Genomic DNA, 18,197 nt, shown 5'->3' on the forward strand with positions numbered 1-18,197 from the left:
ATTGGGGGTCCTTTCTTCTTCAGGAATTTATTCATCAGCAGCATTCATTAGCCTTGACATTAACAAGGCTGCTAAGCAGATTGTTTGAATTAAACTTTATTTCATACTAATTGATGCAAGGTTCATATGATCTCTTTTAATTTGCAGCGCATGCCTCACAATCTCAAAAGCAAATGTAAATTTTAACATCCCATACTTTTACATGATCACTAAAAGCTTATTCAAACAATTCAATTTTGCTTCCTTAAAAACAGGAAACCTGCTTGTGTTGTAGGAGTTTGCAAAAAACTTCTTAGAAAATTCAGGAACTGCATTTGGCTTCTTTAAAACCTGAGTTCAACCCCTACTGATTTAGATACTTAATAAATATGCAACAAAATAAATATATAATACCAATGAATAGTTCAAGTAAAAAACTTAAAAAGAAGTAAACAAAATTGTATAGAATAGAAAATAACTCAAAATGCAACTAGATTTTTTCATTTCTATAATTCCCAATTTCTGTCACGTGAATAACATTACTCACTTAATTAAAAATTAGACGAGGTTCAAAATAATTGTTATCAATAAATAGATTTACTTGATACTAATTTTAATTAAAAACATATACTACCACTTGGAGTATACAAAATCATTGAGACAGAAGGCAGAATGATGGTTGCCAGGGGCTAGGGGAACGAGGAGGTAATTAGTACCATTTCAGTTTCAGAAGATGAAGAATTACAGAGATGGATGGTGTTAATGGCTGCACATTATGTATGTAGCTAATATCCCTGAATTGTACACTTAAAAGCAGTCAAAATGGTTAATTTTATGTTATGTGTACTTTACCACCACATAAAAACAATATACCCCATTATATATTTATGGCAGTTTTGTCTATTAAATTAAAGTCCCAAAGGATTATAAGAATGTATCATTTTCAAATTATCATGCCTGGGATCAGGGACCCAAACTCATGTCAGGACTCTATCTTACATTCAAATTTCTCACTCAGACTTGGCTCTAACATCCTAAGTCAGGCCAGGTATCATAGTGCTCCAAGACATCACTCTGGGGACCAAATTACTGTTAGTCGAGACTAGGTGAGGGCCCAGTGCTAAGCCAGAGCATCAGAGGACTATGGACAGATTTTTTTCACACTTTAAATATGGGTCCTGAAATAACAAAGGGATGTGGGTGCAGAGACATTTTTAACAATCCGCAGGCTTTCAGGACAGTAGCTATGCCACTACAAGATAAGATATCTGAGAATAAAAATGAACCTGAAGGATATGGCAAACATTTTTGCAAGGCTTCAATATAACCAGATTACTTTATGACTTTTGGCAGTAAATAGATGGATCTAGAGACTATCATACTAAGTTAAATAAGCCAATCCCAAAAAAACATGTTGAATGTTCTTTCTGATATGTGGATACTAACACACAACAAGGGGAGGAAAGAATAGAAATTAAGTGTATTAGACAAAGGGGATGAAGGGAAGGGAGAAGACTAGGAATAGATCGTAGAACAAATAGGACATAACTTTCTTATGTTCATATATGAATACATCACCAGTGAAACTCCACATCACGTACAACCACAAGAATGGGATCCCAATTAGAGTAAGTTATACTACATGTACGTATAATATGTCAAAATACACTCTACTGCCAGATGCAGTGGCATATGCCTGTAATCTCAGCAGCTCAAAAGGCTGAGGCAGGAGGATTGTGAGTTCAAAGCCAGCCTCAACAACTTTGTGAGGCCCTAAGCAACTTAGCAAGACCCTATCTTAAAAAACAAACAAACAAAAATACCCTACTCATGTATATCTAAAAAGAACACATTTTTAAAAGATTTTTTAAAAAGAAGCTGTAATATAAGAACAGTTTTTTATTAATTTTTCTAACACTAAAAAATATATATATATAGGGGCGGGGGTGTGGCTCATTGGTAGAGCACTTGCCTGGCATGTGTGAGGCACTGGGTTTGATCCTCAGCACCACATATAAATAAACAAAATAAAGGTATTGTGTCCATCTACCACTAATATATATTATAACCATATTACTAATATCATATTTAAAATATAGGCGTTTATTATAATTTCTGTCAAAAATAAAACAATAGAGTTTGACTGATCAATTGACCCAGAAAAAAAGACAAAAGGAAAAATTCCTATCAAGAAGCATATAAAGGAAGGCCAAAAAACACACAAAAGTAAATATCTTGCTTTATAACTTCTACGAACTGGGGCAAAACAATGAATTATTAGCTCTCACTATCTAGTCGGAACATGGGAAGTTGTCAAGAGAAAAAAAAATTGCTAGTATGAGCTCTCAAAGGAATGTCATAGAGATCCACTAGGCTCATAAAACTAAAATACTTAGTTTTCTGATTTGCACCCAATCAAGGGAATTAATTAACTCCTGTTGACACTATACATCTGGGTCACTAAGCAAAAATTTTAAAGATACTAATAACTTATATACATTTATTAACTGATATGCTGGTCTCGTCAACTGTAAATAACTAGAGTATTTTAAACTTCAATAATAATTCAAGGGTTGCTTTAATATTAGAAAAAAAAGCCTAGGGGGCTGGGGATATAGCTCAGTTGGTAAAGTGCTTGCCTTGCATGCACAAAGCCCTGGATTCAATCCCAAGCAACACACACACCACACACACACACACACACACACACACACACACACACAGCCTATCTTATAGTAGGCTAGGGTTTTTCCCCTTTCTATTTGTAATTAGTATAGCAATTCATTTCACTCTGAAAAGATTCTTTGGAGCTCAAAAGTAAATAAACAATAAAAATAACCAATAAAGTCACACTGAAAAGAACTAAGAAATGAAGAGTTTCCCCGCAACATGATCAAAAAGCTACTTACCACAATGATATCAGGATCAATTTTGTGAACTTTTGCAAGGAAAAAACCTAGCAGTGTTCTTTCTGTTGTAGCAACCTCAACCTTCACATTCTGTTAATAAAAACATACCAGTCACCAACTCTTTAAAGTATTATACCTTGGCTTCTTGTTTAACCAGGATTAAGATTTCTTAGGGTTAAAAGAAACTCCCCATTTCAAAACTAAATGCAGAAATGAAATTTTAGATTCTAGGTTTTGCAATAATAATTGCACAAAGTCTCTGAGGAGCTCATTCTAGTAATATGCATGAGAATAAAGCAAAATTTTAAGTGCTAAGCAACAGCAAGAGCAGAAATGTCCTTCCATAGAGACATGTTTGTACATTGGACACATTTGAAAGCATATAAATCAGAGTACCTTTCAAAAGCATTACTTAATTTCCTATATAATCCCTGGTAGACTTCACTGTTGATGTATTTATCAGGAAAAGAAATTCCAAGGGTTGTATAAACTATTCTCAAATAATGGTATAAGAACAGATAAATAAGAAACTAGACTAAAAACAAATATAAAAATTGTGAGTATTTTAAATATAAATAAAATCTATCTTTACACAAAAGCCTTCCACTTGGATTGCTGAATATAAATCAAGTATTCAATCTGCTCTTATTAAAAATCTCTTAAAATAGAAATTGAAAACTATATGTATTCCACAACTACGTCACAAAAATGTCAGTTTGACTCTACAAGAATTCCTAGGTCACTGTACTTGGATAGGTAATTCAGGGCATGTCACAAATGATAGCCTAACCTAAAAGTACCCCCAAATTTTTGGACTTCTCAAGTCAATTTAAAATAATATACATGAAACCTGACAAGGTTGCAGCATTTGATTTTGTCACGTGAAGACATTAACAAGTGAACTTTTAATCAAACATTATTACCCTATGTGTATATATGATTACACAACTAGTGTGATTCTACATCATGTACAACCAGAAGAATGAGAAGTTATACTCCATTTATGTATGATGTGTCAAAATGCATTCTGTCAGGCTGAGGTTGTGGCTCAGTGGCAGAACACTTGCCTAGCATGTATGAGGCACTGGGTTTGATTCTCAGCACCACGTATCAATAAATAAAGGTCCATTGACAACTAAAAAAAATTCTTTAAAAAACACATTCTGTCATGTATAACTAATTAGAACAAATTTTAAAAAAGGAGATGAAAGAAAAAAAATAAAAAATGTACACTCCAAAAAAATTATTTATATTGAATACATTTAGCTTTGTGAAAAGCTCACTACATTTTATTATTCCCCTGCCATTTTATTAAGGGCCCAGAAAAAAATTCATGGAGCATACTATCCTCCTATTTTCTTTCCAAATACATACTTCATATTTAAAAGGAATAATTAGCTATTTACCTTTTCCTTAATGACTTCAAGGAAAGCACATGGAAAAATACAGTCCTTCGGTTTAGACACAACTATAAGAAGGGGGAAAAAATTCCAAAACCCATTTTATTTTAATTTCAGGTAGACATCAATGCATGTTTCCAAATAGAAATTTGGAAATTAGATATAAATATTCCCCCATCCCTAAAATGTTAAAAGGTTCAAGTATTTTCATTGATCATGTTGGGATTCAAATGAATCACCAAGCACAGAACTCTATCCCTACAATTGTTAAAACTTTGATCAAATTTTGCTATCCATCAAAGTCAAAATGAATGATTATAACATTCTCTCCCAGAGGAAATCCCACCACCACCAAAGCCTCAACCAGTTTACAATGAAGTAACTCAGTTCAAACTTCTCAAACTTGGAAAAGAGTTTCTCCTCTACAACATAAAAATAGCTGTTCTCACAGTAACATAGAGAGGAGGTGAACAAAGGCTTGTTGAAATGAGCTAATGACTAGTTTCATCCACATTTTCACCAAGCTATTACCAGGGTTTTCTTCTATGTATTCCCCCTACTTAAGTAATAAACTTCACAGTAATCATAAATTTTGTTTTATGTTTAGCAAAACTAATGTGTTGCTAAAACAAAATAAATTTGCTAAAACAAAATTTATTTAACTGGCTTTCAACATGGACTATATGAGTATCCTCCTTGGAGACTGACTCATTAAACACACAGAATTCTGTGGATGTTTCACACATTGAATTGTAGTACAACTCAATTTCAATTTGATATTACTATAACCTCTCCCGAATAGGCGAACATTAATTTATTCCTTGGCACCTGCCTCATTGCACAGAAAACTCTGGACAATAAAACTTAGTTTCCATAGCTAAAAACAACCTTAACAGTATGCACTATTTATTCTTGAAAATAATTTTTGAAAGTCTAAGAAAAAACTCAAATCAAGTCTTTAACAAAGTATCTTTAAAAAATACATACCACAGAAGTGTGACTGAAAGGGAGGTTGTGGGGGTGCTTTATCTAATGCAAAATTGTGATGAACCAAAGCTGCTATAGCAATAACCTGCAAAGAAAGGAAGGAGGAAATCACTTATCAGACACCTAATATATATTCTGCATTCTTACTGATATGTAAAACTACAGGTACAACCCTACCCCACTTATCATCTCCCTGCAATTTACATTAGTTGAAGAAACTGAGTTGTTTATCCTATAGAATGTTCTGTAGTATGGATTCTGTTGCTTATATCCTAATAGGGTCACTTTCATTTAACACATTCTGTTTCTGTACTGCCTATAAGTTCACAGTTAGATCAAATGACTTTATCAAAACCAGGTTCAACTATTTGGCAAAAATACTTTAGAGGTGCTACTGATTACTTCTATCAGAAAGCACAGACACATAATGTCTGTTTTTCTATATTTCAGTGAAATTAGCAGCCACTGTCAATTATTGCCTAGAGCCATTATTTCACTGGAGATTAGAAAGTGGTATTATTCCATTTTTCCTTCATTATTTATTAGCTGAAAACCTTCTAAGAACAGAAACTTCACTTCATCAATTATTTGGTTGCCTGAGGTACAGTATGTTTTCCAGAAAAGTCAGGATAATGCTTGATTTGATTCCCTCATTTATCAGTTTTAAGAATGAGTTAGTTCCCGAGTATCCTTCATAAATGAGCAATGTGGCAGTGGTATTGTTGTTAGTATCATCATGAACTGAGTGTTTCCATCTATTGCAATTATTCTTATCGTGCTCACATTGTCCCACCTTTGGTCAGTAGGATACTCTGCAAGTTGTTTCCTAGGTCCTTCTGACATATCTTCAGTAGATTTTAATATCATCCTTACTTTCTGATATAACACGATGTTCCAGATTTATCTTAAACATTCCCTGCCTTCATTAAGCCATTTCTCCACAGAGCCCTATTTACTTTTTTAGGAAACAGTCTGTGAAAACCTAACTCTGGGCACAAGAGAACGGGCACTTCTTTTTTAATTTTAACTAAGGACTTATTGAACCTTTCCCAAACACTTAACTATTAACTCCAATCATCTACAGAAATGATTATTTAAAGATCAGGGCTTGGGTTGTAGCTCAGTGGTAGAGCATGCACTCAGCATGCACAAGCGCTTGCATTCATTCAGTCTCCAGCACTACCAAAAATAAAGATGAAATCACATACTAAAAGAATGCAAATATTGTCCAAAATCCTCTTTTAAAAATACCCCCATTTATGTCAAAATGAAGCAAACATAAAGAAACTCCCATTGATCAGAGTAAGAAAACCATAAGGATCAAATGTAACAAGCTGACCACACTGGTGCTCGCCTATGGTTCCAGCTACTTGAGAGACTGAGGCAGGGGGCTCACTTGAGCCCAGAAGTTCAAGGCCAGCCTGGGCAACATAGTGAGACCCCATTTCAAAATAATAATGTCAAAAATAAAATAATAATGAATTCAACAGATAGGGAATACACATATGTGTGTGTGTGTGTGTGTGTGTGTGTGTGTGTAAAAACCACCATTTTAAAACTCTTAATGAAATAACTAATTGAGGTAAAATGACTAATTCATGGAGGCATTAGAACAGTAGTTCTCAACTGGGGATAACTGTACCCTCACATTTTCCTCTAAGGAATATTTGGCAATTGCTGGAGGCATTTTTAGACTGTTACACCTAGCAGGGAGAGGGGGTACACACATCTAGCAGGTAGAGGCCACGGACACTGCTCAACATCTCACAATGCAATAGACCACAACAGCACTCCACAACAGCCCAAAACACATGTAGTGGCAAGGTTAGATGAAAAGCTGATGCAGAAATATACAGTGGTTATCACCATTTGAGCCCACTGACCAATCTTAGCTTCAATAATAGCAGCTTAACCTGACATTATGTGTCTTCCAATATGAAGTACACTCTACTACCTATAAAGTATTTTGGCTAAGAAAGTTGAACTTGAATCTAATTCATCCTTTAGAGATAACTTATAGCATATGGATGTATGAAGGATGGAGGAAGAGTAGGCACTCTGTTTCTATAAAGGACCAAAAAATAAGTATTTTAGTCTTTGCAGGCCTCATGGTCTCTGTCATGACTAACTGACTCTGCTGTTGTAGAGCAAAAACAGTTGAAGATATGCTGTGTTTCAAGGAAACTTTATTTACAAAAACAGGTAGTGGGATGAATTTGGCTCACAGACCACTGTTTGCCAACCACTGGTAGAGAGGAAGAAGTCCAATGATACCACAACAGAGCAAACAAATACAGACAGAAAATGGGACATTATATGAGACAACTATCAGTGATTCTTGTAATCATTCAATGTCATTGAAAAGAAAGTGGGGGGAATGGGTGGGAGTTATACCATTTAAAAAGAGATGAAAGTGGCACAAAAATTAAACACCATCTGTGAATCTTGTGTAAATCCTGATTCAAACCATCTGTTAAAAGACATTGTGAGAAACAAAGTCATTTAAGTATGTGCTGGGGATTTCAGACTAAATCAAGGAATCACTGTTACTGTTATTGGGCTTGCTAATGATGGTATATAAGAAAATGTGCATATTTTAAGAGATGTATACAAAGGCACACAGGGTTAAAATGACATGCTGTTTGAAACTGACTTTAAAATACTTCAAGAGAAAAAAGAGAAGGGAGAAAAACAGGTGTCACAAAATTTGCTAACTGCTGAATATGTGATTGATATAGAGAGTTCATTGTATTATTCTCTGTGTACATTAAAAAAATATTTTCAGCAATTTAACTCCTTGAAAAAATCCACGACACCAGACAAAGAAACAAATTCAATTCCTTCTCCAAAATGAAGTTTTGTACTAAATTAGTATGCTTTCCCCTCCAAGAACAACTTTGTTGCAGTAAAGCTATACAAGTTCAGGCCAAGTATTACACCTAAGGAACAAATACAAAATATGTCCTTTTTTTTTACCTCATGTTGATGGTTCTTTGCATTCTGCAATGTTTTCATGCTGAAAGACATCACCACAAGTGGAGGAGGACCAATATCCTTAATTACATTCACCAGGTCAGGTTTCAAAGCCATGGCCTCAAATTTACACCAACTGATTGGCTGGTTCAAGAGCTCTGCAAAAAATAGAAATAACACATCAATCGCTTTTGTTAACTTAAAAAGAAAAAGTACCATAATTATGACAACTGTGATTAACTGAGATATTCTTCAGTCCTATCTTCTATTAAAAATGACATAATATCTAACTAAAAATAAGCCACATTACTGGATGTGTGTGTACCTATGTTCACTTTCTTGAGAAAAAAAAGTCCAAACAGTGGCTGAGGCTATGGCTCAGTGGCAGAGCACTTGCCTAGCATGTGTGAGGCACAGCATTTGATCCTTAGCACCACATACAAAAAATAAGCAAATAAAATAAAGGTATGCTGTCCATCTACAGTTACAATTTTTTTTTTAAATCCAAACAAAGCTTTTTGTAAAATGATCTAAAGAATCCAGAACCCAAGATAGGTTTAAAAAACCCAAAGCACTACCATGGAGGAATCATAAAACATTTTTAAGAGATTCATGAAGATAAAAGAGTATCTCAGATACAAGTGCTAGAAAATATCAAGTAACAGGCAAAACAAGTACTATCCACATTAGGATGTGATTCTTCTCCCCTCCAAAGGTCAGCAGTTTACTATGAAGAACAGCTGGGCATTATCTGCCAGGTGGAAAGTACATGTAAACAACAGCATAATGGGACACACCCTGAACGGCTGCCTGTGCTAAGGCCTCCTTCTAAACTAAACTGCAAGGCATTACAGAGATAAAGTGATTCCAAATATACCTACAATCATCCAAGGAAAATCTTGATGAAAAAACACAAAAGGAAATAAACACACTAAAATATATAAACCAATTCCTTAACTTCTCTTTAGGGGAAAAAAAGCACATTTATCAGCAACCTACTTAGCATTATGACTAAATTTTTCCTTACGTGGATTTTTTACTTCAAGCCAACAAGGTACTTTGATCTTTCTGTTCATCAAGAACAGTTCCAAGCTGGATGTGTTGGTTCCAAATACATGAGAAAACGTTTCTCCTTTTAAATACTGAGGAAGCTTCTGCCTAAAAGGAAAAAAATCTTTTTTGTTTAAAACTATTACTTCACATTTTCCAAGTCTATATTTGAAATAAACAAAAGCCTCTCTATGAAGCAGCAGAAGAAACCCCTTTGATACATGTGAAATGTAATTTGCTACAAATGAAATCCAAAACAATTCACAGTAGGAAACAAAAACAATTCACAATGACAAAATAATGCATCTTCATGACACCCATTAGAAGAAAATAGGCCAAGAAGCTCCCCCAAGAGAGAATTTGTGTCCAAAGCTGTACATGCCTCACTGATAAAGAATAGCCAAGTAAGTACCACTCCATTAGAAGAATGAAAGCAACAGAGTGGGACTCATTGAAAAAGCTTCCATGGTACTTTTCATCACCACTGCCAAAAACATTTTTTAAAAGTTTCCCTTTTCCAACATTGTGGGATCAAAACACTAGAACAAAGGTAAAAAGAGGTTAAGGTCTAGTTAATTAACACCCTACAGCAACGACCTTGCCTGTCACAGGAGCAAGAGCAAGAGCAACACTATAATGATGCTACTGACACTCCTCTCTCACCTTTCCACTGCTTACAAGAGACACTTAACAGACTAATGATGTCCAACTCCATCATGTGGCATTCATTCCACTTGACAAACAATTGTGCTGTTTCAAGTTATTTGTTTAAAGATGCATACTTGAAAGCAGAGAAAGACAGTATAACCTGTAGACTATGTACTTAAAATTAATTTTATCCATTTCAGTTATTCATTACTATATGTCCACCTCAATGAACTGTGGGCTTGAGGAGTTCTGTCAGTACTACTAATTGAAAGCTAGTTGAAAGTTCAAAAGTAGAAAAAAATGCCATTCACCAAAACCAGGTAATTTTCTTTGTTTAACTTACCAAGTATCTAACTTCCAAGTACTGAGATTTTTCGGGAACATCAGGTATCTCAAAAGCATAATTCTTTTTCCACTGTCTGGATAAGTAGATGTTTTAAAAAATCATTAAGACAAAAAAGTTTTCAAAACTCAAATTATCCAGCATTACATAAATAATACATTTTCCTATATTAAATCATCAGGAATCTAGCATCCTTGTGGGACACAAGAGTAATTAAAGCCAAAAAGGTATCCTTTCACCTTTCAACTAGGACTAAGACTCATAGTGACAATGTTAAAAAGACTTCTCTTAGACACTACAGAAATCAAAATATTTGCATTCAAATAGGAGCAAGAAGAGATTTATTTTTACAATGTTAATGCATTAAATCATTTGTCAAGAGACAGGTTGTGGCACATGCCTATAATCCCAGCTACTCTCAGAAATCTGGGTAGGAGAATTGTGAGTTTAAGTCCAGAGCTATACATGCCTCACTGATAAAACATAGCAAAACATTGTCTCAAAAAATAAAAATTATTTGTTACTAATTGACATTAAGCAACTCCATCTTGCTAGAATAATCAACATTATAATTATAGTTCATATGTAGTAAGCATTGGCTATGTGTCAAGTACTATTCTAATCATTCAATATGAATCAAGAGATTTAACCCTTTTGACAATGCTTGCAATAGGGCCTCATTTGTCAAATAAAGAAACAGGCACAGGGAAGTCACTTGGCACTTGTTCACAATCAGATACTAGTAAGCAGCAGGGCTAAGACTTAAATCACAAGCAACCTGACTCTAACATTCATATGCTTCACCATTACAACACATTGTCTCTGGAATTTTATGTTTTTAGTTTTTGTTTGCAGTGCTAGGAATCAAACCCAAGGCCTTGTGATTATTACTTGTGGAGATTTAAAAAAGTGACTCAGCCACAATCCAAAACTTAAGTAGTTAAGACTGTTTGCTGTATCTTTTGCAACTCAATCCTCCCTTTCTTTCCATCACTACTAACTTCCCATATTTTTAGTGGGCTACAGACCCCACAATTATGGCCAAAGGCATCAATATCTCACTAAAATCAAAATATTGTTTCTTTTTTTAGGGGCATTCTCCACTGAGCTATATCCCCAGCTATTTTTATTTTTTGAGACAGGGTCTCACTAAGTTACTATGGTTGGTCTCAAACTTGTAACCCTTCTGCTTCAGCCTCCCAAGTCACTGGAATCAGAGGCATGTGCCACCAACACCAGTTTGGACAATTTGTCATACATATCACGAATATAAGACTTTCATTCTATCAGAAATAACATCATAGTCCCTGATTTTTAAAACTAAAACTTACTTAACCTTCTAATCAAAATGCATTGGCAATAACTAATTATAAAATCAAAATGTTTTCTTTGCCATTTCAGAATAAAAACATGAAATGTAAGCATTTAAAGTAATTGGCTTTGAGTTATCTATATATTCAAATTCATGACCATTATTTTACAAGCAGTTTAAAAAGAAAGCAAACTATTTTAAAAAATCTAACACAGTTTTTATATTCATGCCTATGAGATTGCCATTCTATGAATTAGAGATATGCAGAAGGCACTTTGTATGAAGTAGATATGCAATACCTATTTACAAAATCAAGACATTAACAAAAAACAAATTAAGAAAGCTGGTCAAAAATTTACAACCAAATACAAACCTTGGACTTGAACTTCATAATTTTATATTTTGCTGCTATTCTTTCATCAAATTCATTGTAAACATCCTTCATTGTAACTGGAATTTCTGTTTCCTTCCCTGTATTTAGATCAATTTTCTGTTCTCCCGTGGGAAGGAGAAAAGGGAGAAAAAGTATCTGTACATAAGATCTTCTTAACCACCAGAAACCCAAGTTTAAAACAGTTTTCATCCTCCCCCATTTAAACACTTAATAGCACAGTCTCAACAATGAGTTCAAAGGCAAAACAATCCCTAAAAAATACTAAACCCAATGGCCAATTCCTCCCAAAGCACCATAAAGCAAGGCAAAGATGATCAATGCTAAGAAACAATGGGAAAACAAATATTATAAATCCTAACCAAGATGCTCCACAATTCAACAGAAATGGGGAGGGGCTGATACTGGGAGGGAGCTGGAGATATTAAAAGTCCTAATAAAGAAGAAGCAAATGGAACTGATCTTGTTAAATGGCCACGGGGGAAATATTACAGCTGCCTATGCAACAAGAGCAGGAAAACTGGGCCAAATGCCATGTCACGTTTTAGAGCCTTAGAGTCCCAAGCCCAATTATTATGGAAATGAGGAGTAAGGGAAATATAACATTCTGTATTAAAACTCAGACACTTTTACTCTAACAAGTTGAAAAACTGAGTTCAACTTCATTTCTCTAATTTTCCCATCCTCTATTGGAATTGCTGACAATCAGTGGTCATGAAGCAAGGAGTAAGAAAGAATTGGGGTTGTGAAGAACTGCTGCCCTACTGAAGGACAGGGTTGACCTTGGAATAGAGAATGGGTGCCATATATAATTACTGAAATCTCAAAGCTAATCACAAATGCTTACCATTTCACGGGGAAGGAAGTACAGCATTCGCTCAATGTTTTTCACCATGACACAACAGCTCACATGGGTCTTGGCTGATTCAATAAAAACTTTTCCAAACAGAAATACCACACCTGAAAGAATAAGGGAAAACTTAATTGAAATTGAAAAGAAAACATTTCAATTACACCAAATCATGGGAACAACGTAAATGTTTACTGAACATGTCCATACATTTATACCTTTGTGATAACATTCTGACAGCAAACATATATAAAACCAGTTCTTTGTTTTTAAAATATTTATTTTTAGTTGTAGTTGTACACAATACCTTCATTTTATTTATTTACTTTTATGTGCTGAGGATCCAACCCAGGGCTGCACACGTGTAAGGCAAGCACTCTACTGCTGAGCCACAACTCCAGCCCCAAAACCAGTTCTTAACTCAGTACTTATGCCATAGTACACTATCACAGTGGTACAACCCCTGGGAGAAAGGGGATAGAATAATTCTCCAATTTAGTATAAACAGTTTCCCTATAACCAGTATTATCCAGATTAAGAAAAACAAAACAACTATTGTCCAACAAGTCTGCTATTACAACCTCTCATGAAAACATGCAAATATGAGAATATCATTCTAAATTTATTTTTTATTTACACTTACTGATAAAAAACAATCTTCATGTATTGGGATACATACATCAGTATTTTTCTGTATGTAAAGTTGTATTTGGGAAAAACAATTCATCTTGTATCTTATGGTTTGGAAATGAGGTACCCCTCAAAAGCTCCTGTTGATGCCAAAATATTCAGGAGTAAAATGATTTGATTATAAGAGCTGTAACCTTAACCTAACAGTCCATTCTAGCTTGAATGGACTAACTAAATGGTAACTATAGGGAGGTATAGCATGGTTGGAGGAATTGGGTCACTAGGAGCATGCCTTTGAGGTTTGTATTTTGTCCCTTGCACCTCAACTCCTCTCTCTGCTTCCTGCCCACCATATGCTAAGCAGCTTTCCTCACTGTACCCTTCTGCCATGTTCTGCCACACCTTGGGCCCAGAGCAGTAGTCAGACAGTCGTTCATGGACTGAACCTCTGAAACCATAAGCCCCAAATGAACTTTTCCTCCTCTAAGTTGTTCTTGTCAGGTATTTGATCATAGTGATAAAAAGCTGCCTAACACATCTCTTATTCTATATAAACATATATATCTCATAACAGGGTTCTATTATAATCTATTTCACCCTTTCTATATCACAAGTTACTTAACATATCTAGCTAGGTAGTATTTATACTGTTCCTTTCTCTTCTGCTTCTATTTAACAAATGGTTTACTAATAAAATCAGTAGATATCCTTCTTTTGTGACCCTCAGAAATATACACAACAAAGTAAAAACATGCCTTTCTAAACATCAAGTTATTGTTCTCCCGTCTCTTCAACAGAAAACTAGCCATTAAGAAAGGACTGCTGGGCTGGAGTTGTGGCTCAGCAGTAGAGCACTTGCCTAGCACGTTCAAAGCCCTGGATTCAATCCTCAGCATCACATAAAAATTAATAAAATAAAGGTATTCTGTCCAATTACAACTAAAAAATATTTTTAAAAACAAAGAAAGAAAGGACTCCTAAGATCTGATAGTCAACCCAAGAGATGGTCACTGTAAAAAAAATCCCAGGCTCCATGAACTAGACAGCAGTAATCAACATAGCCACTTATCTGAGACACTAAGAAAATTGTGGTACATCACAAAGCCAATTACCCCAGTTTCACAAGACAGCTCATCATCAGTATTTCCTTTTGTCATTTATTCTAGTAGAAATAAGACTATCTAAGGATTTTCATTTCTGCAGATGATTAAAATTCTTACAAGAGTTGTGTGATTTTCAGCTGGGGTGGGGGAAGTGGGGAAGATAAGGGAGAGGAAAGGGCGGACCGTGGGATGATTTAAAGGAAAAAATCACAGTAGCACAGAAATTTAGAAGTCATCCTCACGACAGTTAAAGATGGGAAAACAAAATTCCATGCAAAGAAAAATAAAGACTCTAATATTGGATTCAAAGATTCAAATAGCTCATTTTACAGTCAAACTAATATCACACTTCATGCAACACATTTGACACTGTTTATGCCTCGTTTGCCACAAAAAGATCATGGTAAACAAAGATTACATTCCCCCCAAAGTTACTAGCTGAAACCAGGTGCAGTCAGGATTATTCAACCTTGAAAAAGTCATAATGAAGACAGGATATCTTCCCATATGCAAAGAGTAAGATTCTTTTCATAATTATGGTGCATTCAGCAACAACTGACTGACTTAGAATCTGTAAGAAAGTGAGAAACAATAACAGGGTCTTTGGGAGTACTTCGTTTTTATTAGCATCATTGATTTCACAAAGCTCAGTGATCATTACCTACTATCACGATGAAACTGTTCAACCCTCTGAAATTAAAGGACTTTTTAAAAAAGCTATTTTATTTAACCCATTGGCATCAAAAACAGAGAAAGATGTGCCACCTCAGAGAACACAACTTGCAAAGTACCACAGAATGGCAAAGTGGACTGACAATGAGAAGGCCCGACTTCTGCCACTGAAGAGTCAACTACTTTTTTTCCCCAAAGCTTGTTTCCTGCTAAGTGAATAACTAGACTAGATAATCTCTGAAGCTTTTTTCAGCACTTGTATGACAAAAAAAATATTAACTGAGCTGGCCATCATGACATGTGCCTGTAGCCCCAGCTACTCAGGCAGCTGAGACAGGAAAACTGCTTGAGTCCAACTGGAGCATCACTTGAGCCCGTAAGTCTGAGTCCAACAGGGGCAACATAGTGAGATTCCCCCATCAAAGAAAGATAATTGTGAAATGTTTCCCTGGGCCAGAGGTACAACTCAGTGGTAGAGTACATGCCCTGGTTCAATTCTTAGCACCACCAAAAAATTTTTCCCCACTATTGATTTTAAAAGCCTATCCATGGCCGGGCGTGGTGGTGCATGCCTATAATCCCAGAGGTTTGGGAGGCTAAGGCAAGAGGATCACGAGTTCAAAGCCAGCCTCAGCAAAAAAGCAGGGTGCAAGAAACTCAGTGAGACCCTGTCTATAATAAAATATCAAACAGGGGTGGGGATGTGGCTCAGTGGTCAAGTGCCCCCCAGTTCAATCCCCAGTACAAAAAAAAAACCTATCTATGACACTGGCCTGATATTAGAAATTAATTACTTTGAAAATTTAGTTGTGCCTCCATGTTTCAATCTTAGTCTCCAATATCCCTTACTACAAACCATCACTAATTAAGAAAAATGTCTGTGATGATATATATTTGTTTGGTATCTGACCCATCCAGTATAGTAGCTACTTTTCACATGTGGCCATTAAGCACTTAAAAGGTGGCTACTGGTTGAGAAACTGAATTTTAAATTTTACTTCCTTTTAAACAGTATAAATTAAAAGAACTACAAATGGCCATTATATTGGACATTATGGTACCTTAGTAGATCCCTGCCCTGTGAAACAATGGTATTTACTAATAAGAGTATAAACCAAAAAACAAACGATAAAAATAACAAACTCTCTTTCACAAAGAGTTTAGTTGTGGATGGACACAATATCTTATTTTTATGTGGTGCTGAGGATCAAACTCGGTGCCCCATACATAATAGGCCAACACTTTTCCACTGAGCTAAAACCCCAACCCAGAACTGTTGTTTAAGGTTCTGATCCTTGGCAACCAATGCTGGCAATGATGCTTTATAGGCACTTACTTGGGAGGGGGTCACCATCCACTTTTGTTTTACTCATTCTTATTTCACACTGCTACAAGAATTTAGGAAGCAAACTAAATAATGGCAGCAAATTCAACTCTGGTGCTCTGTAACTCTCCATGTGCATCCACCAGACTGTCAATCACTGTGTAGTTTATTTCAGAGACCATTTACTGAATGCCTACTATGGACCTGGCATTATACTTAATACTGGAAATGAAAGATTTCTAGCAGCTTAAAGGCTTTGAGATAGAGAAAAAAACTGATTCAGATCATTTCAAAATCAGATGACAAAACTACAATGAGAAAGGGTATGATGGGGTCATAGGACTCTAAGGTCCATCTAGAGGTTTAGGAAAACTTTCAGGAAATGACAACTGAGCTGAATCTTGAAGAATGTGTCAGATAAGGGCATCCCAGTCAGACAAATACTATGAGTAAAGGGACACACTGCAGCAATTTCTAGGGCAAAAATTCATAGACAGCAGGCATCAGAAACCTTGCTAAGGAGCTTGGACTCTGTGTTATAAGCAATAGCTACTGAGGATTTTTTTTAAATGAGGAAATGATATAGTCAATGTTTCTCTTCTGATCAATCACTCTGGCAGTAATGTGGAAGACAACAGTTTAGAGATCAATTAGGAGGCTGGTACAATGAATTCAGTAGGCAAGAAGGGTTCAGGGCACCAGTTATGAGGAGATAGATTATCTACTTTAGAAGAAGTAAACTAACAAGTGAGGAAAAGGAGGGAATCAAGGATGGCTTCCAGGTTTCTGGTTTTGATGGAACCATTAACCAATGGGTTAATAATTAATCAAATCTATAAGGTCCCTTTTACCATGCAAGGAAACATCACAAGCTCCAAATGTTAGTACATAGACATCTTTAGGGAGAGGGGTCATTATGCTACCTATTACACCTCTCAGTTCCATGAAGTTGAGAAGTTCTCTCAGAGGTCTTAGAAAACAGGAAGAAGGTTAAAAAACAAAAAAACAGGACTTAAAAAAAATCCCAGAATTAACAGGCAGCTACTCAAATTCAGAGATGAGAAACAAATGAGATATGTCAAAATTATTTTGCCTCCTATCTTTTAGGCAAAGGGTAAAGATTAAAAACAGAGAATCTCCACTATTTCTGTTTAATGAAAAAACATTCATTTGGAGGTGATTTTTAAATTTTAAAAAAAGTTATCCTGAAGAACTGAAATAATACATATTCAATTTGGTTAAAGAGAAACAGGCCCAGAAGCACCACCAGAAACATATTTGTTCAATTTGAGGAGGGTCTTTCCTAACAGTTACTGTTGTTAAAAATGGAATGACCCTCCTCTGTCATCTTAAGGGCATTCTTGGCTCCTGTAAGATGATTTTTTTTTCCTCTACAAAGAGGGAGTTAGTAAGGCTCCCCCTCATCAGAAGGTCAGGCCTATGAATTCTAAAAGAGAATAAACTTTTTGTTTCATTTGTTGTGTGGCCCTCTTCTTCAATTTATCCCTAGCATTTTGTGAATCAAGAATTCACAATACTAGTTCATTAGGATGACCTGGGAATCAGTCTTGATTTCTCCTTTCCATCAATGCTCAGATTCAATCCATCAACAAGTTTGTATCAAAA

General features: G+C 35.5%; 1 protein-coding gene across 1 annotated transcript in view; it reads right to left on the bottom strand.

Moving 5' to 3' along the window:
• The window catches only part of LOC144251643 (DNA polymerase alpha catalytic subunit-like), a gene marked incomplete at its 5' end in the record, with an annotated part of 45,508 nt that overhangs the window by 15,945 nt on the left and 11,366 nt on the right, over positions 1–18,197 (bottom strand). Inside the window, 8 exons of the mRNA XM_077794458.1 lie at positions 2,889–2,978; positions 4,295–4,356; positions 5,276–5,360; positions 8,252–8,406; positions 9,276–9,406; positions 10,290–10,365; positions 11,971–12,091; positions 12,840–12,952. Coding sequence (XP_077650584.1) covers positions 2,889–2,978; positions 4,295–4,356; positions 5,276–5,360; positions 8,252–8,406; positions 9,276–9,406; positions 10,290–10,365; positions 11,971–12,091; positions 12,840–12,952 — 833 coding nt within the window. The remainder of the gene's footprint in view (positions 1–2,888; positions 2,979–4,294; positions 4,357–5,275; positions 5,361–8,251; positions 8,407–9,275; positions 9,407–10,289; positions 10,366–11,970; positions 12,092–12,839; positions 12,953–18,197) is intronic.

This window comes from Urocitellus parryii, unplaced genomic scaffold (assembly GCF_045843805.1).
Source record: "Urocitellus parryii isolate mUroPar1 unplaced genomic scaffold, mUroPar1.hap1 Scaffold_143, whole genome shotgun sequence".
Lineage (NCBI taxonomy): Eukaryota > Metazoa > Chordata > Mammalia > Rodentia > Sciuridae > Urocitellus > Urocitellus parryii.